The sequence below is a fragment of the Hibiscus syriacus genome, unplaced genomic scaffold (genome assembly GCF_006381635.1).
Source record: "Hibiscus syriacus cultivar Baekdansim isolate YM2019G1 unplaced genomic scaffold, ASM638163v2 tig00109978_pilon, whole genome shotgun sequence".
NCBI lineage: Eukaryota > Viridiplantae > Streptophyta > Magnoliopsida > Malvales > Malvaceae > Hibiscus > Hibiscus syriacus.
In genome coordinates, this window is record NW_024062545.1 from 263,884 (window position 1) to 289,290 (window position 25,407).

Sequence of the window (25,407 nt, forward strand, 5' to 3'; positions counted from 1 at the left end):
GTTGAAGGTACTCAGATGAGAAATTATGAGAATACTCCGGTTTGATAAAACTACGAAAATACCCGTATGTTGTAAAATGACAAGAGTTGTCCCTAGAAGTTGATTAATAACTCTGAAAAGACATATTTATCAGATAAAACTACAGACATACATAAGAAATGCTAGTTTTGCTTAGAAGATTTGGATAATTGGTTTTAACCCCAAGAGGGTTTGTACAAGATACTAGAAGTCTGTTAAGGAATCATTTCAAGATCAGAGAATGTTCGGGAAAACAATTAACAATAGGATCTCTAAATTATAATTATTTTTGTTCAGAGTTAATACCGAAATTATCTGGTTAAGAAATTATGAAAATGCCCTTGAGAGGTAAAAATAGTCTGAGTTGACCCTAAATGAGAAAGTACTTTGAGAATTTGTACTTAACTCGATAAATTGCGGATTTAATTGTTAAGATCCGTCTTTGTACAGAAAATTCTTGATAACCTATTTGTAACTTCTAAAAAGGCAATTGACTTGAAAATCTCCGAGTTAAGAATAAATTATCGAGGGTGCTCTTTAGTCAGAAGTGTTTGAAAGGACTGGAAAAGATGATACGTTTCAATTTAATAATATTAAGGCTGGACTGAAAGGAATGATTGAAATAACCTAGATCTGTAAAATGACCAAAATACCCCTGTAATGGAAATGACCCAAGAATATTGCCAAGCCCAGGAAGGAATGTATATCCTCAATCTTTGAAATGAATGGAAAAATATTGAGCACCAAAATGCCCTTATGACCTAGACTAAGTAAATGTCTTGGATTAATTAAGGAATCCAAATAAACATGGGTATTGTACTACCCTTAAAAGATATGGAACTTAACTTAAGTGAGTTGACTAACGCTAATGCTATATCAGTACCTGAATAGCATATATACCACTCGAATCCTTGTTCGTCTCCTCAAGTTTGGATCGATGATAATTCTGGAAGTACTCAGCTCAGCTCAACTCTAGATCGCATTCGATATTAAAAAGTGGATATTCATTAGACAAATCAACTACGAATACCAAATTGAATTGAACGAAAATATAATATGTATCAAATTCAGAAACATCTGAATTACTCTGGAAAACCCTGAAGTAACTGGAATAGACTTGACTGCTAAATGAACTAAGTAACCTCAATGACTAAGGATTAAGTAAGTGATTTGGATAAGTCTGGAAACTCTGAAGAGTTTACATAGTGTACCAATACTATGTGTTATGAACAAAAAATCAAGTACATCAGAATTTCCTGATATCATTGAAGCGTGGAAATGAAATAAAGACCATTGGAAGATCCATTTAGCGATGACTCAAAAGATGATTTATGGACAATAATTATTGGTATTAAAGAGTGAATACCTGTAAGGACAACGAATGGACCGATCAACATGCATTAGTTTTGGGAGTTGTTTCGCTTGAGTAATTTCGATAATCCGATAGATAGACACAGACTGTAATTGTCTTGAACCTTCATTTCTTCCTTATCAGCTCAAGTCTCATTCTAAATAACTGATGATTCTGTCAATTATTGAACTCTCCCAATAGTGATTCTAAATTTCGACATTCTATCGGTATATTGAAGATCCGTGTTTCTCTACCTGATAAGATTATCCAGCACCTCTGAATAATATCTATAAACTCTAGTGTGTTCTCTAATCACATGAATATTTTATTTGATTTTCGACATGAAATCTGTTATGATACCTGACCTAGATTATGTTTTGATTTTTGATATATTCGTTTACGGATGGAACATGTTTTATTTGGGGGGTAATGTTGGAGGAAGTATACATGGAGGCTCCTCGGCTTTGTGCTCAGGGCCTTACTTACTAGCTCCTCGACTTTGTACTCAGGGCCTTACTGGACTTGACGGTGGGTGTATGGTTCTAGGGAACCTACACATTTTGGACTTGATGGATGGGGGAAGTGTTCATGTTTTTAAACATGTTACATAAACTGATTTTACTGAAATATTTTATCTGTATCTTTTTACTGGTTTTACGAGAACACACTAGATAACCTATTCCAATCTCCTGAAACTAGATATCTGAAATATTTCCATCTGAACTGAATATTATCTGTTATTACCTGATATATTAATTGGACCTTAGCTCAGCTTAAAAATCTGTAGATATCTGAACCAATAAGGAAATATATGTTTATCTGTATCTGCACGTTCTTCATCATCATCTGGTAGTTTTGTATTACTGAGCTTTACAAAGCTCACTCTGTTACTCACATTTTCAGGTTAAAAGAATCATACCAGTGCATTTATTGACATCAATAAGGGAGTTCTTCTGGCGTTGTTTGCAGAGTATGGTACATATAATTAGGGGGAATGTAATTGTATTTTGTTTTATATACGAGTCTGAAAATCTGTTTTATTTCAAATACTGATAACTTTTATTTTGTACTCATAAATGATTTTATGAGTTTACATGTTTTAAGAAAAGTTTTAAATTTTCAGCTATTTTTATGGTGGGTCACTCTGGTGGCCCTAATGTGACACTCCAGATCAGATCGGGTTATCCACATCGGTCTGAGGGGGTTACATTTAGTGATATCAGAGCTATGGTTGAGTCAAATTTCTCAAGATAGACCGGTCGGTCGAATTTCAAAAAGATGTTTGATCAGTACATGCCCCTAGACTACAATAGTACTTCTCTGAGCCGGAACTCTAAGGTTAAGTCCCTATCTTAACTAGCAAACCTAAGTTTTTTTATCCATTAAGGCTCTACCTTTGCATAAAGGAATACCAATAACATTTATTTGAATTCTGTAAAGTACCTCATGGGCCATGTGAGAGTTACTCATCTGAGAAATTCTGCCCCACTCCGGAAATGAAATTGGGATATATTACTGCTCTATGAGCCTATTCTCGAAACCAATACTGAATTGATTCCTCAAGGAAATTTTCGTTTGGATTCTTTTATTGAAATGAGGAAAAGTTCTGATAAGAATATATGCTCAACTGGTTAAGGATTAATGGAGGATCCGTATTTCTATAAAAGTTACTAGAAGATATGGAAGAATTGATGTAATTTTCATTTCTACAATTCTGTGACATGAATAAATTTGGAGGACGAAATTCTTTTAAGGAGGAGAGATTTGTCACACCTCAATTTAGGGGCTAAAATCAAGAAATTATAAAGTATTGATTTTAATTGGTATTTTGGGAGAAATTAAGGATTAAATTGTAAAATTTCAAAGTTGGCATACCATTTTAGAAAGTATAAGAAATTCAGTGGCTAAACCCCTAATTTACCCAATTATTTTATATGATGAATTATAAACCCCCATTCCCTGTAAGTTTCTACAGATTTTTCCCATTTTCCCTCTTCCCCTCAAACCGCCTTTGAACTCCGATCTATACACCGTGCGGCCACCGTTCGACGAACCGAAACCATCATCGTGTTTGTTATCGACCGATGAACAAAACCCCTCAAACCTCTCGTCGTGAATCGGCGATGTTCGTCGTTAATTTCAATCGGAAGTATCATTGGTTTTAACTCAATTTTCGTTGGTTTTCCGTCGATTCACGTCGATATGGCCACCCGTTTTCGACACCTCTCACACCATCGTGTTTCTCGCATCGTTCTGAGTCCACCGGTGTCCTCCGTGTCTCCGTCGTCGCCGACGCGTCGAGGGATGAGGAAGTCAAAGTTAACGATGTTTCCGAATCGAGCTCTACACCGTTCAAAATTTTGAACCGAGCTTAGTAAGTGTCTCAAAATGCATGAAAATATTTTTAGAAATTCTTCCGGGATTTTTAGTGGCTCCAGGGACGTCGCACGCCCCTCACGCGCCGCCCTGCACGTGGGGGAGGTTCACAAAATAGTTGGGGTATATTTAAACCGGTCCGACCCAATTTGACTGATCCGACCCTACCCATTGACTGACCGTTGACCGACCGTTGACCGTTGATCGCCGTTAACCACCGTTGATCAAACCTTTGACCGGGCGTTGACTGACCGTTGACTTTTTCCAGGTATACTTATCCTGATGTTTTTTGATGTCTTGAGTCCGTTTTTGGGGTCCGTTTCGCCAAATTTGAACTCGATAAGGTGTTTTTCACTGATTTATCATCCGATTCGATCCGTTTTTCAGAATTAAGCTCCGTTTTGATGAAATTTCTATTGTTATATATTTGAGGAATTATTGGAAGTTGAATTAAAGATCGAGGACATTCGAATGGAATTTATATGGTCGATCAGTATGGCATGAAAATCGAGATAATACATTACTACCTTTTCCTGCTTTATGAAACATGTTGGTATTGGTAAATTCATGAATGAACATGATTGGTCTCATTTAGGAATTTAATTAATTCATACACTCGATATGAATGTGGTAAAAATTTGGTAACTGAATATGACTCGGATGACTAATATAAGAAATTAAAGGATTGTTAGAATAAAATTACAATTTCTGTGATTTTGATAAAGGAATCAACCCTGGATATGTAACTTATACTTTATGTCATCAAAGGTTAAATGTTGAAGGTACTCGGATGAGAAATTATGAGAATACTCCAGTTTGGAAAAATTACGAAAATACTCGTATGTTGTAAAATGACAAGAATTGTCCCTGGAAGTTGATTAATAACTCTGAAAAGACATATTGATCAGATAAAACTACAGACATGCATAAGAAATGCTAGTTTTGCTTAGAAGATTTGGATAACTGGTTTTTAACCCTAATAGGGTTTGTGCAAGATACTAAAAGTCCATTAAAAATCATTTCAAGATCAGAGAATGTTCGGGAAATCAATTAACCATAGGATCTCTAAATTATAATTATTTTCGTTAAGAGTTAATACCGAAATTATCTGGTTAAAAAATTATGAAAATGCCCTTGAGAGGTAAAAATAGTTTGAGTTGACCCTAAATGAGAAAGTACTTTGAGGATTCGTACTTAACTCGATAAATTACGGATTTAATTATTAAGATCCCTCTTTGTATAGAAAATTCCTGATAACCTGTTAGTAACTTAAGAGAAGACAATTTACTTGAAAATCTCCGAGTTAAGAATAAATTATCGAGGGTGTTTAAAAGGACTGGAAAATATGATACGTTTGAATTTAATAATATTAAGGTTGGACTGAAAGGAATGATTGAAATACCCTAGATTTGTAAAATGACTAAAATACCCCTGTAATATAAATGAACCAAGAATATTGCCAAGCCCATAAAGGAATGGATATCCTCAAGCTTTGAAATGAATGGAAAATAATTAGCACCAAAATGACCAAAATGCCCTTATAACCTAGACTAAGTAAATGTCTTGGATTAATTAAGGAATCCAAATAAACATGGGCGTTGTACTACCCTTAAAAGATATGGAACTCAACTTAAGTGAATTGACCAACGCTAATGCTATGTCAGTACCTGAATAGCATAGATACCACTCGAATCCTTGTTCGTCTCCTCAAGTTTGGATCGATGATAATTCTGGAAGTACTCAGCTCAGCTCAACTCTAGATCGCATTCGATATTAAGAAGTGGATATTCATTAGACAAATCAACTACGAATACCAAATTGAATTGAATGGAAGTATAATATGTATCCAAAATTCAGAAGAGTCTGAATTACTCTGGAAAACCCTGAAGTAACTGGAATAGACTTGACTGCTAAATGAACTAAGTAACCTCAATGACTAAGGATTAAGTAAGTGATTTGGATAAGTCTGGAAACTCTGATGAGTTTACATAGTGTACCAATACTATGGGTTATGAACCAAAAATCAAGTACATCAGCATTTCTTGATATCGTTGAAGCATGGAAATGAAATAAAGACTATTGGAAGATCCATTTAGCGATGACTCAAAAGATGATTTATGGACAATAATTATTGGTATTAAAGAGTGAATAGGTGGAAGGACAATGAATGGATCGGTCAACATGTATTAGTTCTTGAAGTTGTTTTGCTTGAGTAATTTTGATAATCCGATATATAGACATAGACTGTAATTGTCTTGAACCTTCATTTATTCCTTATTAACTCAAGTCTCATTCTAAATAACTGATGATTCTGTCAGTTATTGAACTCTCCCAATAGTGATTCTAAATTTCGACATTCTATCGGTATATTGAAGATCCGTGTTTCTCTACATGATAAGATTATTCAGCACCTTTGAATAATATCTGTAAACTCTGGTGTGTTCTCTAATCACATGAATATTTTATTTGATTTTCGATATGAAATCTGTTATGATACCTAACATGGGTTCTAATATGATACTTGACCTGGATTATGTTTTGATTTTTGATATATTCGTTTACGGACGGAACATATTTTATTTGGGGGTAATGTTGGAGGAAGTATACCTGGAGGCTCCTCGGCTTTGTGCTGAGGGCCTTACTTACTGGCTCCTCGGCTTTGTGCTCAGGGCCTTACTGGACTTGACGGTGGGTGTATGGTTCTGGGGAACCTACATATTTTGGACTTGACGGATGGGGGTAGTGTTCATGTTTTTAAAACATGTTACATAAACCGATTTTACTAAAATATTTTATCTGTATCTTTTTACTGATTTTACGGGAACACACTAGATAACCTATTTCAATCTCCTGAACCTAGATATCCGAAATATTTCCATCTGAACTGAATATTATTTGTTACTACCTGAGATATTAATGGGACCTCAGCTCAGCCTAAAAATCTGTAGATATCTGAACCAATAAGGAAATATATGTTTATATGTATCTGCACGTTCTTCAGCATCATCTGGTAGTTCTGTATTACTGAGCTTTCCAAAGCTCACTCTGTTACTCACATTTTCAGGTTAAAAGAATCGTATCATTGCATCTATTGACATCAGTAAGGGAGCTCTTCTGGCGTTGTTTGAAGAGTATGATACATGTAATTAGAGGGTATGTAATTGTATTTTGTTTTATATACGAGTTTGAAAATATGTTTTATTTCGAATACTGATAACTTTTATTTTGTACTCATAAATGATTTTATGAGTTTACATGTTTTAAGAAATGTTTTAAATTTTCCGCTATTTTTACAGTGGGTCGCTCCGGTGGCCATAATGTGACACTCCAGATCGGATCGGGTTATCCACATCGGTCTGAGGGGGTTACAATATTTGTAGAGATTTTAACTCTTTTCCTAATGTAATAATCAATGTTGTTAAAGTTGATATGTGATTGTGAAACATGTAAAAATTGTTGAAACACCTATTGCATATCATCGTGATAAATTTTTTGTTAACCATTTACTAACAATGATCAAATTCAAGCCTTGAACAAATGGGTTTACAGCTCCGAAAGTGTGTGTAGGCAAACTGGAGCTATAACCTTCTTTGCAATTATAAATTAAGCCAAAAGCATTTTGGGACAATTTGTGTTTTTAAATGGATTGGAAGTGTGGCAGGTAAACTGAATTTACTTACAATTTCAAGAATTCATGTTTTTTGTTTGTCTATTCTTAAGAAAAATGTGGGATCTCTGGAGGTGCAAACCGTACCATTACTGTTGGTAGAGTCAATTGATAAGAGACACGGACCTTCTCAAATTTTAGTACCACGAGAATAGGGCAGATTTCAACTGATAGTTTTTATCCACCTGCTATAATGATTGTTGACAATTAGAAAATAAGTTTTTTAAAAGCATTAAAATCAAGAACCTATTGTTCTAAAATATAACTATTAAGGTTCGAAGAATGGAGGTAAAGATAGAGAAATTGGGAGTAAAAGCAATGAAAAGGGTGGCACATGGTTTTGATATGGCTTTCAAATTTTCTTTAAAAATTTTAAAATTAAATAGATAAAATATTTTAAAATTAAAATAAATTATAACGATGTTTAAAATTTAAACATTAAATTTATTATATGTCAAAGTCATTAACTATCACGTTATTCTTAATTATTTTTTTTACAAATGATGATCCATTTATTATTTTTTAAAATTTGAGTTTCTTTTAATAATTTCTCATAATTAAAAGACCAAAAAGAACTAAGGCATGGTGTGGCGCCATTTTAAAAGACAAAATCTGTAACGACAGGATCTGATGAAGTGGAATTAAAAGGTTTAACTGTCCATATAGGTCTAGAAGAACCAAACTCAACCACACCCGTCTGTAACTCACAGCTAAAGCGCCAAACTAATTTCCCTTTGTCGTACACGTCATCCGACGAATTACACACGTGTCTATCCTTTTTTTTTTGTAACTGTAACAACTAGAACCGGGAAACCTTTAAAATCCCCTGTTTTATTAACCAGCACCTTCAAAACTCTGAAAATTCAGTTATAACTAATTTACAAACATCCTTACAACTTACATCTTGCTAATTATACCCGTTAACCCTCAAAACAATTTCCAAAAACAATCCAATTTTCTAGCTGTTAATCCACATTCAACACGACAATGCCCGAGTCGACCTTAACTTTTCTTCAATCTCTCGAACCCAAGAGGTACTTTAGTTTTTCTTGCTTCTGCATCTATTCTTAACAATTTCTGGGTTTTAAATTTTAATGAAAAATGATAAAAAAATGTAACTTTTTTGGAGCTGAAAAGAAAGCATAGCTTTTGGTTTATTTTTTTCTGGAGGAGTGTAAGGATTTTCCTTTGTGAAATGTTGAATGCGTTTTATTTAAAGCTATGGGCATTTGTAGAATTGCAAGTGTTTGTCAAGTATGTTGTTGTCCTTGTTGAACAGGCGCTCATTGGAATCTGATTCCAGGCAAGTTTCTGGGGGGTTTTTCCCCCTTCTTTTTTCATGCCCTTTGCAAGTTTGCATGAAGTTTTGTAAATTTAATGTTTTTGGTGTAAATTCCTAGTCAGTCTGAATCTGTTGAGTTATGGGGTTTCTTTTCTTTTTCTTATTTTTCTTTTTTTTTTTGTGGTTTTTTTTTTGTTAACAGGGACGCCTATGGATTTGTTGTGAGACCTCAACATATACATACATATAGACAGTACGTTAACATCTACAAGGTAATGAGGTATTAGATTATTGTATTCTCATGATCTGTTTTCAATATGATTTGTATGGTCGGTTTTTGTTATCGATATTGTAATTCACTTCCACAGAACGAGGAAAAGGAAAGATTGACGAGATGGAAGATCTTCCTTGACCACCTAACGAAACATACAGAACCATGCCTTTCCGAGGAGGAAACCGAAGATACGTTGCACTCGAAGGTGGGTGAGGTAAATGATGAGGCTACTATTAAGGTAAAAGAAGGAGATGATGAGAAGGAACACGATGTGACATTGAGCACTGAGGCAACCAATTTGAATGAAGAGGTTGCTTCAGAGGGGAGCTATGAAAGAGATGCTCCGACTGCAAAGCCTGGTTCTGCTGGTTCGCCAGAAAGTGATACCGAAGGGCCCTTCTCGGGTTATTCGACAGAAAGTGAAAGAGAAAGGGAAGTGCAGCTCGCAGAAGAAACGAAGACATGTCATGTTAAAAGATGGGGTAACAATAGACCAGCTATTTGTGCCATTGAAAATATGATGGAATCAAGGGTCAAGAAGGGAAAGGAAATGAAGTATATGAGTGAAAGCGGAGATCATCTTCCATCAATCAAAGACGAAAGATTTCCGGATCGAGAATCTGATGACGAGTTTGAGGAAAAGGTCTGTGTTAAGGAGATTCTAACTACAGAAGAAAGCAGTTCAGGCAATGATCCCTCTCAAGAACCACCTTTTCCTTGGAAAGAAGAGCTGGAGAGCCTTGTTCTTGGAGGAGTTCCAAAGGATCTCAGAGGGCAGGTGAGGTCGAAACTTCTCTATTCATTATTCTCTTTTTATTTGTTGAAAAGTGTATTATTTGCTATAATATGGTGATTGCAGATGTGGCAAGCCTTTGTAGGTGTTAAGGCCAGACGAGTAGATAGATATTATGAGTATTTGCTGGATCAAGAAAAATATGATGATGATCACCTTAGTAACTCATCTGGTGTGTTCGGAATATGGAAAAAGCAAATTGAGAAGGTCATTAGATGCATTACTTTATTGTTCATTCTTTCAACTTGTTCGTGCTACATTGTTTGCCTCATCGATTTTTACATTGCTCCCTAGGCTAACATATATGCTTATTTTTCAGGATTCACCTCAGACTTTTCCAGGTCATCCAGCTTTGAATGATAATGGTAGGGACTCCCTGAGGCGTTTACTTTTAGCTTATGTTCGGCATAACCCCTCCGTTGGGTACTGTCAGGTACTTGATGAATTAAGAATTCTTTTTCACTGACTTTGATTTCTCTTTGTAATCTTGCACCAAATTATAGCAACTTTCTTATCCTTTATCAGTAGAAACATAGTTGTACGTTTTGTAATTTGACACCTAAAGCATGCAGGCAATGAATTTCTTTGCTGGATTATTGCTACTTATGATGCCAGAGGAAAATGCCTTTTGGTAGGTTCAGGTAGCTTCTATAAAGTGGTTGCTTTCTGAAAGTTTTGATTTGTAATTAGAGTATATTTTGTAAAATTCGATGTTGTCTCGGGCACATGGATGACGCATGCAAAATTTAGGGGGGAAACCCTGAACAAACTTATGTTTGACCTGTAACCTTATCCGACATTCACACTAAAATATGAGTAACATTGGTAAACTTTACCAAGAATGGTCGATGGGTGAGCAAAACTTATTTTGGCCACCTTTTCTGAACATGATTGTCTTATTCTCTTGTGCTAATTGTTAGACGATGCTTGTGCTCGTTATTGATGATTACTTTCAATGATTTCTCAGGACCTTGTTGGGCATTATTGATGATTACTTTGATGGGTACTATACAGGGGACATGATAGAATCTCAGGTTTTTAATTTCGTTTACCATGATATTGCAGAATTTCTGAAGTGATTTTTGCCAATTTACGAACTTGTGCTTCTAAATATTCTATTTTTATAGGTTGATCAACTCGTGTTTGAAGAGCTGATGCGTGAAAGATTTCCCAGATTGGGTTGTTCACATTTCAACTTTTTCTTTATTAATTATCTTGTCGTGCATTACGTGAAACACTTTGGGTGACTTTCGATTTTTCTATGCTCCCATTGCAGCCACTCATCTGGATTACTTGGGAGTTCAAGTGACATGGATTTCTGCACCATGGTTCCTTTCCATTTTTGTTAATATGCTTCCATGGGAAAGCGGTACGATTTAAAGTTATCAATGCAAGTTCAATTGTTTATAGTTATTTCACTGAAAAATGTCAAGTTTTGAACACTCTGCACTCTATCTGTTCGAAATCATGTTTACCATGTAATGGATATCTTGGTCTCCAGTTCTTCGCATTTGGGATGTGATTCTATTCGAAGGAAATCGTGTTATGCTATTTCGAACGGCCCTTGCTTTAATGGAGTTATATGGTATTGAGATTTTATATTCATAAAATATGTGAATCATTATACATGGATGATGAAATCAGAAAGCAGTCTGGTAACGTTAAGTTTTACTCTAGGTCCTGCATTACTTACAACTAAAGATGCCGGGGATGCCATCACTTTGTTGCAATCCCTTGCTGGCTCAACGTTCGACAGCAGCCAACTTGTACTGACTGCCTGCATGGGTTTCTTAGACGTGACCGACTCTAAATTACATGACTTGAGAGAAAAGTATAGATCAGACGTGCTACTGGTTGTCGAGGAAAGAATAAATAGAGGCTGGGTTTGGAAAGATTCAAAAGGACTTTCATCTAAGCTCTACACTTTTAAGCACGGTCATGATTCGCAGCTAGAAGAAAATAAACCTGCTGAAGATTCAGCTGATGGAGATGCATCTAAGTTGGACCCTCGAGACTCGAATCTGGATGAATTTCTTTCCAGCCTAAATGTAGATTCGAACATCGGTTCCCTACCAGATCTTCAGGAGAGGGTACTTTTAATTAATGCATTTCCCAAGTACTTTTAATTAAATGTACTTAAAATTATTTCAGGGTTCTAAAAGTGTTTCACTTTTAAGTAATGGTTAAACATGAATAATCACTTGTGCAACTCCTTTGGAGTTTCACTCATTAGCAGAGTTTATTTGCAGGTTAATTGGATGAAGGTTGCGTTGTTCAGGTTGCTCGAGGAAAAAAGAGCTGCTGTACTCCGGTTAGTATATTCTACCATCCGCGGTTGTATTATCTTTTTAAGGAGTTACTTCATTCGTGATAGCAATGGATGAAACTGCATCTTGTGGAAATACAGCTAGCAGTCCACTTCAAGAATTTGGATAACTGGTTTCTGATATATTTGAAATGCTTCTATAACCTATCTTTTTACCTGCAAATGTGGTTCTGTTGTTTTCCAGAGCTGAGGAATTGGAGACAGCACTTGTGGAGTTGGTCAAACAAGATAACCGACGGGAACTGAGTGCAAAGGTTTTTGTAAACTTATTTGTAACAATTTGGTATACATGCCCGTGTATGATTTGGTCAACAACAATGCTTCTCTTACTGCACTGTAAGTTTTGGGTTACTCAAGGTGCTTGCAGAATTTGAAGTTTGTTAATAATGTTGCAGATTGAAGAGTTAGAGCAAGAGATAGCCGATCTACACCAAGCTCTTGCCGATAAAAAAGAACAAGAAGCTGCTGTGAATAAGGTATAATTTTGACTCTTCTCTAATGCTTTTTTTTCTTATTTTTGGAACTATGGCTTAGCTCTTATTCTATTACAAGTCCTCAGTGTTTTTTAGGTTCCACATGGTACAGGTTTTGGTGCAGCTTGAGCAAGAGCAAATAATAACCGAAGAAGGACGCAAACATGCAGAACAAGATGCAGTTGCCGAGAGAATGGCAGTTTCTGTGCTTCAGGTTCTTATCTGCTCTAGATGTGGAATCTCTCACAGACAATGTTAACCTATAGATTTCATCCTTTTTCGTGTAGGATTGAAAGATAAATTGAAAGATATTCGAGTATGCACAAATCAGGAATTTACTCATTCTGTTTTTAAGTTGAGTTTCATGCTAGGAGACATTCTTGTGATGCGATTCGTATCGAGAAATATAATCTACCGATAGGAAACTTTTTCCTATAACAACTTCATGGCTGGTTAATCTGTCAAATAGTTGATATGGTGTGCTTTGCTTGATCGTTTTGAGTCTTTCACTAAAGGAGCTGATGTTTGTTCAAATTCACTTTAAGATTCCTGTGCTCAGATTAAATTCAAGATCCCATGAATAGTGTGTATTTTTCTTTTCGGTCTTCTTTCATTTGTGACTATATCGATTCTCAGTCAAAGGTACTTTGCAGGAGAAATACGAGAAGGCTATGGCTTCTATTGCGGAAATGGAGAAGAGGGCGGCTTTAGCAGAATCAATGCTGGAGGCTACCATGCTAAGTGAATCTGGCAAAACTAATACACCATCTTCTCAGGAGTAAGAAATGTTTAAGCTTCATTCTCTTTCAGCTTTCACTTATTTTACGTACAAAAACAAGAGAATGCCGATGAAAACGACTATGGCGGCATAAAATCTCTACTCAGTAGCAGGACAATGCTATGGTGCATCTAGAGATACCGTTTATGCATGTCATGAATATTATTTGCTTAATGGAAAGTTTACTACGAGTTTCCAGATACATGATGTAGTTCGTATCTTATAACATGTTGCTTTTGTAGGACTCAGCTCGACAGTGCTAGAAGAAAGGTGGGTGACCTATTGTCATTCGGACTTAGATGGCGCGAGAAGAGCAAGGTAAATATTTGACCTCGCCGGTTCTCCATGTTTCGGGAGGTTTTACTCTGACATGAAATAGAGTTAATGGTGCCTGCAATTGTTCCAAAATTTTCCATTAGGCTTAGAGTAAAGAAAGTGTAGCATATCTATTTCCTTTGCCTTTATTCAAAGCTCGTAAACTTGGAACATTCGACATGGCAGGGAAAAGAGAAGGAGTCTACCGAGCTCGAATCCAAATCGAGCACCCACCGCAAAGGGAACTTTAGTCTCGGGTAGCTCCGGCGCCATGTTATCCTTTCGGTTTGTGGTTCCACAGCCAAGCAAGCCACTTCTAAGCCATCTCTTTTGGTTTTTAATTCCTCTCTTTGACCTTATTTGTAGTTTATGAACATGCTTGTAGGGTAACAAAGGGATCTATTAGTAGAAAGTATCAGTCCGAAACCAAGTATACTTGTACAAGTTGATTGATAATCAAACGTTCAGTAAATAAAGCTTTTATTTTGGTATTGAAAATATTGTGCTCGTGATAGAAAATAACGTCAAGTATAATGATCGAAATTAATTTACATTTAGTACATCTTAATTGAAATTTCAATAAAAAAATTATTATTCGATACCCAAAAAGGTAAAAGGAAAGTTGGAACTTGATAATAAGAACCTTTTAATAACAAAGATGAAAAGAATTTTAAAAAATAATTAAAAAATTATAAGGATATTTTGAAAGAATTTGGGAAGATAATTAAATATTGGGTCAACTACGCATGTAGCACCTAAACTTTCAATTTTTTCAAAATCATACCTAAAGTTTACTTTTTGTTTCTTTTTAATACCCGTCGTTAAAAACTTAACGCTTTTAATACCTAAACTATCAGTTTTGATCCGTGTTAGTACCTAAATTTTCAAAAAAAATTCAAGATTTAAGGATGATTTAGGTACTAAACGTGCTTTGGTACGTAGACTTCCATTTTTGCTTTTCAAAACTTAACGGCGGTATACTGAAATAAAACAAAAACTAAATTTTAGGTATGGTTATGAAAAAAATTGAAAGTTTAGGTATTAAAATAAATCAAAACTGATAGTTTAAGTACTAAATGTGTAGTTTACCCTTAAATATTTTAGAAGGGTATAAGAATATATTAAATCCAATAAAATAATGTACACGCTTACTGGAGATTCAAATTGTGATCGTGGTCACATTTTTTGTTGCGTCGCGTTTACTGCTATTGCGGTGATTCGAGCGTTGCGGTCATATAATAACGGTCGCGGAGGGCACCACTACCGCTATATCGCCGGCGCTATCGCGGTCGCAGACCGCTATTTAAATCCCTGCACATTACACTAAAAATATATATATTTTAATTTTAATTTTAATAATCGAAAGTGAAAGCATGACCCTCGGTGCCCTCAACCGGAGCCTTTCACGAGACTGGATATGAAGCCGGAAACAACTCTCTAGCTTCTTCATTATGCTATCATCATCGCTTGTCTTCGATTGTGGACGAGTCGGAGTTGGGATCGGCGGCAGCTGCATGATCAGTGTTCCAAAGTGGCATCTCATGGTTATGTTTATCTTCATATGTTGTAATTAAGGCTCTTGGATCATCCGACGCTCTTTCCACATGCTTCCGCACGTTGCATGTTAGATTAGTGCATCTGTAGTAACTTCTGCAAGCAAAATTACCATAATCCATAAGAAAACAAGGGTAAAAACTAAATGGTTAGCATATGTTAACAGCTCCAGTTTTAATGGACATCAATCGATGTCCGAAATCAAACAATCCATTATAGTTTTTCGGAAATCTCGAGGTCATTTTCGATACGGCCTATGGGGAGGTTGTGATCATTTCTTTGTTCCAACAGACAACCTTGAACCAACTGCATGGTAAAGATCTAGAGACTGCCAAATTATGCTCTAGAGGTCCTCTGTATAATGTGTAAATATATAAGCATGTATCCGAAGTGTACAATTTCAACCTGGGGTATGTATGTATGTGCGTATGCATGCATGTATGATGAAAACATGAGAGGTTGAAAGATCTTGAAATGCGTAAGATATCCAGAAGAAGAGGGAACCTGGGAGGAAACAGTAGCTGATGGAGCATAATTGACAAACTTTACACAATTTATGCTTAATCCAAAACAAAAATAGTAACCATAAAAGCAAACCAAACTCATTAGAATTTGCAAAATAAGAGCTAGAGATAATTTGACAGGATAAACAAAATCAATGTAAATAGAGTAGCATCAACCCAATTTAGAGCAAGAATATGATTGTCATTCTTGATATCATTTTTATGTGGGTTTATCATGTACCAATTAATTAGTTGAAGATTGAATCTCTTTTGAGTTAGGGGAATCTTTTGAGCAGCAATATCGTAGGGTATATGTTGTCAATAGATTACAAGAGTTATAAATAAATTCTATATTGTTTAAACAATGATTATAAATCAGTCCAAATTCCACGTTTAAGTTTAAATAAAAAAAACATGAATGAAATGAAATGAAAGAGAATTTTTAAGAAAGTTAATAAAATGAAATAAGGAAAAGGTAGAATGTTTTTAGTGTTTTTTATAAATCACTTCAAAATACCAAACATCTATTTAAATTGTGATTGCGGCTGTATTTTTTTTTTGTCATGCTATTATGTTCATTGTAATTATCGCGGTCATGAATATTTTTATTATTACGGGTATCACGGTAGTGAATTTTTTCTTAAATTCATTTTAATGTTTTTAGAAAACTTTCTAATACTATTATATTTCTATTGATTTTTTAGGAGTTGATTCTTTTTATTAGAACTGATCAATAACAGAAATAGAGGCCCGTTATTGCCACAATTGATCGTCATCCATTAAATTACGGCATTGACCCATCACTATTAGTGTGATTCCACTTCACACCTATTTTCGGGAGTAGTTCCGGACGAAGCTGCTACCATTATATAACGACCACTATTCCATTATCCGATTGCTATTTAAATCCCTAAAACAGACTATAGTAAAAGTAACACAATTCCAATGATAATTTCAGAAAGAAATATCAGTTAAGAAGCAATAAAAATGAATATGAATAAAAGTTTTTGAAAGCACCCAATTGTTCAATGATGTTCGTGAATCCAGCACACAAAATGAAATGGGGTCTTATTTAAGAAGTCTTCTGCAGTTCCCCTAATGACTAATGCACAAGTTAAGTACATTGAAGGAGAGAAAAACAAAGGTTTACAGCGATGGAATGCAATTCATCAAGTCAACATCATCCAATAGTCTACACTAAGGTCTTCCCATAATGAGTGGACCAAATATTCAGCAAGGGGGTTAAATTTGTTCTCTTGCTCTGCTTGTGTTCCTGATCACTATTCGTCTCATGAATTACCTTCGGATGCTGGATCATTTTTGTTCACTGTTTGCCGTACGAATTGGCCTCGGATGCTGCGAGGTCGTTGTTCTGCTAGTTGCTTCCTGCTTTGGTACCGAACCTGGAAAAATCCAAAATACTAAGAAAAATTTACTTATAGTCTGAAATTAATGAGCTCCAATTGAATAATAAAAATGCTGCATCCTAACACTGGTCTCCCAAACAATGGGAGTGGCCAGTCCCTCATATGAGTAGGAAGATTGAGGCAGAATAGTTTTCCTAGTCAAAACGGAAACTAAAATACTCCTGTATGTAATATGTTCATGTCAGAGATAAATGGCATAACATGTACTAGTGCCTTGAAGATTTTAAAGGCAAACTTCGAATATCTCGTATATTATTAAACAGCTCAATCTAAATTACCTTTTTCCGGAAGCATCTTTCTTTCCTCTTCTGACGAAATTTGGTCAAGGCAGCTTCCCTATGAGCAGACTTGCTCTGGTCTGCCTTACTCCCATTCCCACTCCCACTAGCATCACCACTTCCGCTTTTCCCATCTATTCCATTGGCACTTTCCATGTTTGTGCCTAGAGTATGGACTGCTATGCTACTTCCATTTGGCCCATTGCTTCCATGGTTACTACCTGAGCAACTTCCATTGACACCGTAGTTGGCAGCATTTCCTTCAACAGGTCCACCCAACACATTGGACGACCCACAATGAGGAGCATATGCAGCCATTTTTTTCAAAGATAAATCATCATGTTCGGATGGCTGTTCCTGCTGTTGCCTACTGTGGGTAAGATGGTCATGGTGATCATAATGGTCTGGGGGATGATCCATTTGGAGCTCTTGGTCGCTAGATTGAGCTACTCCTGATTTAGTAGTTGCACTGACAACCCTGCCTAACGCAACTTTCTGAGTAGCACTCGTAACATCATTTTTCATATGCTGGAAAGTAGAGGATGGATGTGAAGATCCAACTCTGGATGATGCAGCTGACTTGTTCTTCAAAACAGCTGGCTTGGCAAAAGCATTATTAGTTGTGGAGCCCATATCAATGTTATCACTACCAACATTTGAGCATTGATTTGGACATTCACTAGCCAAATGAGATCGAACATTGCAAACTGATTCTTTTCCTATCAGTTCTAAATTATTATCAAGTGCAGATGAGATTCTTCCAATGTTGACAACAGGAACCTTATTTGCATTTGGTGATGTGTTATACCTGCAGGCAATAGCATAACAGTCAAAACTATTCAGAACTCAACAAATCTTTAAAGATAACTTCTCTGTGATTCAGTTAATTGATGTTCATATTTGTTAGCCCCTCAGTCCCCTCCCCTCATTTATACCTTGAGAAGGCAGAAGAGTCTGAACGTCTCAAAACATTTCGCTCATCTCTAACCACATTCCCATCATCTTTAACTCCTCTAAGTCTCTTCAAGCCGAGATCAATAGATGATAGTTCCTTGGAATCATTGACGGTTTTATCATTGCTATCTGAGATCTTGGAAAGTTTGTTTGAAGCCTCATACTCTGCAGTTTCCTTCTCCAGATTAGTAGTCTTGGAGGTGATGCCGTTTTGAGCAGCATCTTCAGACATCAGTATGCAAGATGGACTTTCACAATTAAGGTCCAGCCTCCTTTTATCAACCTGTTCATTAAATTTACTGGAACCCACCTCAATTACGTTAAATTGATTGGTTCCAATTGTTTTGATTGGGACCTCAGCTGCGCTATTTAGTTGTAAATCTACATTCCTCAGCATGCCCATCTCCAGGTCTTTACCTATTGCAACATTATCTGAAATAGAAAGGATCGGGAAAAAGAAAAGAACGAAATGAGATTCCATTTTCCTATTGAAGGAAAGAGAAGTTGTTCTTTTTAACGAAAGATATAGCCAGCAAGATTTATGCTAAGCTACACCTAAAAATTCATATTTACCAAGCTGTTCATCTCGTTCTTGGCACTCCCTTGCTGCAGTCATTGGCACCCTTATGGTCCCAGATACTTCTGCATTGGAATGGATAACTTGGACACATGTACTATCAGGACACTCAGCAACTCGATCCCAGTGTGAGACTGGACGGGGGCTATCAACTTCTGCCGCTTGCTTTGTCCAAGAACTCTGCAAAAAGAGAATACACTAATAATTTTCTGGAACATATATGTCAAGGTTTCTAATAATTTATGCAATCTTTTGATTCAATGTTCGAGAGCTATTCAGCTCAAGCATAAAGGATAAGGAAGATAGAGGCAAGAGCCCATACACCACAAGGTTTGAAGTGATTAGGAATGTGACTTCTGTAGATAATGCAGCCCTAAGTTCTGAATGCATAAAATAGATCGTGAAGACTGCCATACATTTTCAGATTGAGGTTCAATTAAAGGTGAGAAAAAATAATGTAGTTCTGAAAGTTTTAAAATGGATTAGTAGGTTGCATTTTGTCACTAAATCTTGATATACAACCCATGTACTTCTTGTGCTGTTGAAGATAAAAAACTACTAGCCATCTCTTAATATAGTAAAAATCTTTCAAGCTTGGGTATGAGGTACTAAATAACTTTATAAGAATACACAGTTCTCTTAGTACATCCATATTTCCTAAGCAAAGGTTAAGATAGGCAGAGATTAATTGTTAGTTCAATGACTTATAGTTACAAATCAGAACTCATTTTATGCTATAGTGGTTTCAGTGGAACATTGAGTCATTATATTAAACTTGAATGTAAGTTTAAGCCCATTACAATCAAAGATTCAAAAACATGATATCTTTAAATATTACAAATCAATGCATACTGGGAAAAAAAATATTACCCTCACTGCGCTATGACATAAATCAATGAATGAATATCAGTTTCAAAAACCAAGTTGCAAATTATGGTTCAATGGAAGATTTCTACAATGCAATGCCTAAACATCTCTACTAGATATTAATCTCATAAAAATATTCTGCAACTTATAATACCTGAGTACCACTCCCATCATCACTGCCATCCCCAACATTTAGATAAATACTCCTGTTATCGTCCTCATCATTGCTGCCAGAGTTATCAGATTTCTCAACATTTTTTGATTTCACAGATTTTTGAGTTTGTGTTCCACTCTCACTTCCACTACCACTAAACTGTGGGAGCAAAAAGTTGATCATTCAGCAAAGAAAACAATGAAAGTATAACATATAATCCAATTCACTCTCTCTTCATTTTTTTTTTATAAATAATCAGTTTTCTCTTCCTCTCCTTATTTATTTATTTATTTATTTTGCATTTTTCCCCTTTACAGATGTATGGATGGAGTACAATAAAATAACAACTCACGCAATGGTATCTCCTCCAAACATGCTGCCAAAGGTTCTTAAGCTCATTCTTTCGAATGGGCTTCACTAAAAAGTCAACAGCACCTTTTGACAAACACTTAAAGACTACCTTCACTGAATCATGAGATGACATCACTGCATGCAGATCTCATCAAAATTAGTAGTTGAAAGTCTCTATTTGAGAGATCTCAATGTGAAAGCAAGAATAAGAAGCCAGAACAATTAACAAAAAGAAGCAGAGACTGGAGAACATACTGATAACGGGAATGTTTTTACGTGTTTTGTGGTTCACAATCTTGTTCAAAAGAACAATGCCAGGTAAACCAGGGATAACCACCTCAGTCAACACAAGATCAATATGATTGGTCAAATCTTCTAGTATCTTCCAGGCTTGTAATCCATTTGAAGCTTCAATAACTGGGAATAAAAAGTTAGTGTTTCAGTTGGCATAGGCACATAAGCTCCTATACTTGATCAGATAATTAATAAGTCGAGAATTCTGGAATAGCATGCCTCTCATGTAAAAGGAAAAGAAGAGAGAACTTAATATGAAATAACTGATCAGATATAAATAGGCATCATAAAATTTCATCGACAAAATCTAACCAAATATTCAAGTATATGAATCTATGAACAGATAAAATGCAAAATACAAATAAGAAAAATTCTGGCCACAAGTGCTATCGCAAGCTGGATTAGGCTTAGCTTAGTTTGATTCTCAACAGGCAAAATACAAAACTAGTAATATTTTCAAGTCTTTCAGTAAGAGAGGCTAATTATCAAATCAATCCAGTTGAGAAATCAGCTTCCGTTCTGTGCGGTATGAAATATCTTAAGATTGCAAGCATGAGAAATTTTATTATTTATAGAATAACCTCCAAACCTTGACAAAGGTGTGCCTGGATAATTCTGAGGCTCAAATTTTACAATTTTGCCAAAGAAAAGCAGTAGAGAAAAATTGTTTTGTTTTTACAATCCTAGAAAGACTTGAATCACTAACCTTCATAACTACAATTGCGCAGAAGAGCGGTGACAACATGACGAGTACAATCATCATTTTCTACTAGCAGAACAGTAACCGTTCTTACATGCAAAAACCTCTCCCAGCAACACATTGCATTTTGAGGCTGTTGCTGTGGTATTGGCACCACAGCAGGGGACTGAAGGCCCCAAATAGCCTCCAAATGACCATCTTTTACATTTTCTGTGGTCTTGTTAACTTTCAGGTCATCTCGTTCCAGTGTCACATGTTCCTCAGCCACAACAACATTTGAAGTTATCTTGTTACCATCATATAGCTGATGATTCAGTTCTCTTAACTCTTCGTCACCGTTGCTATCAACATTCATCTAGACACTTCCCTGTAAACCAGAACAGAAAAAAACTGATGACAGTACGGATGGTTTTGCATTGAAACAATAAATTCCTCCAATTCACAAAACAAATAGTACATAGCTTTGTCTCCGAGAAGCCAAACCTCTAAAAATGTACACAGATCAACCTAAAACACGAGTAAATCACAAAGGGGTTCCATAATTAAAAGTAAAATAAATCACCACTAGAAAATATAACTCCTGTTAATCTTCAGTTACCAACTCCATGCTCCCCAGCTTTCACCCTGTAGAAAAAACAGAGCACCTATCAAAGTAATCCACCATTATCCAACCTTTAAATCCAATCAAGCAAAAGTCCGAGTCCAATATATATTTCCTCATTTTAAGGAACAATCTCAACGTTCCAGAACACAAGCTTAATTTTACACATGAACAGTTAACCACAAAGTAATTTCAAATTATCTATATCAAATAAAATTTAAAGACTTCTAGGCCAAAACCCTAAAATCAAGCAACTACAAATCTGCTCTTAATATTAAAGTAAAGCTTTTCTACTACCAATGAAAACCTAATCAAAAGATCTGAAGAAGCATAGAAATACTAAGCTTAAACAAACGTTATTTCTCAACTATTCAAAGTAAAAGTAAATCTGAAATCTACGGTGGAAAAAGTAATGTAATTCAATAAAAGAAATTATTCAAAATTAATATAAAAAAAAACTAAAGAACTTACAGGTGCTAGAAACGAAGAAATCCTCGCCAAAGCTTCAACTATCATCCATTGTTGAGCTCGATCGGAAACATATTTGAATTTAAAACATAGCGCAAAAAAAAATTAAGCCAGAAATTAATTTCAAAGCATAATAATATTTCACATTAAAACGAGAATTTTCAGCTAATATGAACGCATTGCGGTTTAATTTGACTGCCCGAGAAACAGAGTCGGAAGAGAAATCGCCGACCTTTTGTTTAGGAGACGGGAAGGGTGTAAGAGAGATGTTAAATCAAGTTGTAAGAAGATTCCAAGGATGATGACGTGGACAAAGTGGACGTGTAAGAAATTCCACGTCGGATGAAGATGCTTCAACGTGGCTAACATTTTGGGGGGCAAAGGATGGCTGAGCTGGACAGAATCAAAAGCTTAGAGTTTGGGTGTCTCAGTAGCATATTTAGAGATTTTGGAGATCTCACAAGCGACACGTGGCGCGTGAAAATGGAGAGGGGAAGATCGAGACGGACGTCAAAGTTCAAACGATCCATTGGTTTATATTAAAAGGTCGGTCGTGACGGCGTTAAATGATTAAAATATGTGGACATGATGTGACTATATTAGCCTTGTTATACAAAAACGACAAAAAAACCATAGGAAAAATATATAGGTGTTTACACGGTATTAAGAATGGATTAAGGTTTATGTTTAGATGGTGTTGTCACGTTGTACGAGTAGAGTATAGATTAATACAATTAATAATAAATATTATTAAATTAAATTTTAAAATATTAAACATATAATTATAAATTAGTTAAAAATATAAATATAATTTAATTAAAATATAATATTTATAAAACATTAATTTTAAGGTAAACTATACCATTAAGGGTGAGCTGAAGCAAGGGTGAACTGGGAAAAAATATGCAAGTCTAAATCAGAAGGAGGTCTAGGATTAAAGGACATCAAGTCCTGGACTAGAGCGTTCCTGATTCTTCTTACCAGAAAATTACTTGCGGGGAAGGCTCATTATGGGTAGTCTGGATTCATAGTTACATAATCAAGCATCAAGATTTTTGGATCATGGAAGAATCTTCGAGTTCTAGCTGGAGCTTCAGGAGATTTTTGAAACTTAGAAGTGTTGTTCGGCCAGTTCTAGCAACAGCAGCTAATACCACAAAAGAAATTTGGAAAGAGATTCGACTCAAAGACATTAAAGTTCCATAGCAAAAACTGATTTGGTATCTTCTTCATATCCCGAAGCATAGCATGATATCCTGGATGGTTATTTTGGAGCGGCTTCCTACTAGCGACAGATTGCAACGTTTTGGTCTTGTAACCAATGATAACTGTATTTTTCTACTCTGAAGCACAGGAAACTAGAGACCACCTCTTTGCTAAATGCATGAAGACTGCTTCCATTTGGAGATCAATTCTCCAACTGTCTGGCTTGAATAGATCTTCCTCGACCTGGACTAGCTTGCTGGAATGGGCGTCCTCTTCATGGAAAGGTAAATCACTGCTTACTAGTATTCTGAAGCTCTCTTGGTACGCTTTCAACTATACCATATGGGAGGAAAGGAATCGAAGGATTTTCAAAGGGAATTGCAGAACTGAGGAAGAAATAATTAACACTATTAAGTAGGGGTGTTCATTTTTCGGTTTTAACTGAATTAACCGATCGAACCAAATTAGTTCGATTAATTCGGTCGGGAACGGTTAATAAATTTTTTAGAATTCTGTTAACGGTTAATTCGATTTGAAATCGGTTAATTAATCGAAATTAAATTTTAAATATATTATATATAACATATGGGCTTAACCCAAACCATTTAAAACCCAATTAATAATATAAGATCCAATAACTTTTAAACCTAAATCAATATTAATTAATTAAATAAATAAATCCATATAAAATTTTTATTTTATAATTATATATTATTTAAATTAATTGTAAACTATTTTTTAATTAAAAAATTTTCCATTTTTGTATAAATTATAAAATTAAAAAAAATTGATTAATTAGAAAATTAACCGAAATTTATTCGGTTCGGTTAATATTTTTAAAAAAAAAAGTTTGGTTCAGTTAACGGCTAAAGGAAAAAAAGTTTGGTTAATTTGGTTCGATCGGCCACCTTTTTAACCGAATGAACACCCCCCTACTATTAAGGAGATAGTAGCAACTCATCTAAGTGATAGGATTGTTAATAGATTAGATATTAAAAATTTAGCTCTTTGTAATCATTGGAGTATAGTCTAATTTTTGTTGTATATAGGTTCCCTTTTTGTTCCATTGATTGGATTGTTTTGTAGCAGCTATTTTGGGTAATAAAATCTGAATTATCCAAAAAAAACTATACTATTAATCATCTAATTATTTATTCTTTTTACTTTAACCACCGATTTTTTTGTTTGTCAATTGAATTACCTAATTATTTAAATCTTGTCAATTAAGTCACCTTTCGTTAAATATTATCCAAGGAGATGACATGCCATTTGATAAAATTTGTATAATTACAAATTTAGTCTTCATTACTTACATATTCTATCAATTTGGTCCTAAATTTTATTTAATTCAATAAATTTATTCATCAATTCGATTGTGACATGTGTCACTTTGTGAATGGATGTTTTTTAATATTTTTTATTTAATATATTTTATATCTAGTCAAATGGTGTCATGTGTCACCAATTTAATAAATGAAAAATAAATTAAAACGATAACATCAGTTGGTGGGGTTTGAACTTAGGATACAAGCCAAAAACTTAAACACCCTAACCACTAAGTTTGACCATTAAATTTGTCTATGACACAGAACATAATCTATATAATTTATGATATAGTTAATGGTAATAAATGACTTTATAAGTAGTCAAACATGATATAATTAAATAGTATGAAAATATAATATTATAATTGATTAATAAATGAATATGTTCTACTTATATTTTAAATGAAAAATTAAAATAAAAGTGAATTTAATATGTTATAATTGAAATGTATCATTTTACATATTTTAAATTAATAAATTGTCTTCATTACTCTA

The 25,407-nt window shown here is 35.0% G+C and overlaps 2 protein-coding genes across 2 annotated transcripts; one reads left to right on the forward strand and one right to left on the reverse strand.

Annotated features, from left to right (window-relative positions):
* The first annotated feature begins 9,194 nt into the window (after positions 1-9,194).
* On the forward strand, positions 9,195-14,121 carry LOC120211637 (EVI5-like protein). The gene is made up of 16 exons (XM_039210132.1): positions 9,195-9,746; positions 9,828-9,968; positions 10,081-10,194; positions 10,334-10,392; positions 10,729-10,795; positions 10,889-10,940; positions 11,038-11,130; positions 11,263-11,346; positions 11,439-11,851; positions 12,011-12,072; positions 12,272-12,341; positions 12,483-12,563; positions 12,673-12,774; positions 13,214-13,338; positions 13,581-13,656; positions 13,840-14,121. The coding sequence occupies exons 1-16, from the start codon at positions 9,486-9,488 to the stop codon at positions 13,912-13,914; spliced, it is 1,875 nt and encodes a 624-aa protein (XP_039066063.1). The 5' UTR covers positions 9,195-9,485; the 3' UTR covers positions 13,915-14,121.
* Positions 14,122-16,709: 2,588 nt separating this feature from the next.
* On the reverse strand, positions 16,710-22,620 carry LOC120211638 (two-component response regulator-like APRR7). The gene is made up of 10 exons (XM_039210133.1): positions 22,385-22,620; positions 21,875-21,936; positions 21,319-21,679; positions 20,574-20,735; positions 20,320-20,453; positions 19,968-20,126; positions 18,943-19,126; positions 18,351-18,801; positions 17,416-18,223; positions 16,710-17,113 (listed from the first exon to the last, which is right to left on the reverse strand). The coding sequence occupies exons 3-10, from the start codon at positions 21,665-21,667 to the stop codon at positions 17,000-17,002; spliced, it is 2,361 nt and encodes a 786-aa protein (XP_039066064.1). The 5' UTR covers positions 21,668-21,679; positions 21,875-21,936; positions 22,385-22,620; the 3' UTR covers positions 16,710-16,999.
* Between the last annotated feature and the right edge of the window lie 2,787 nt (positions 22,621-25,407).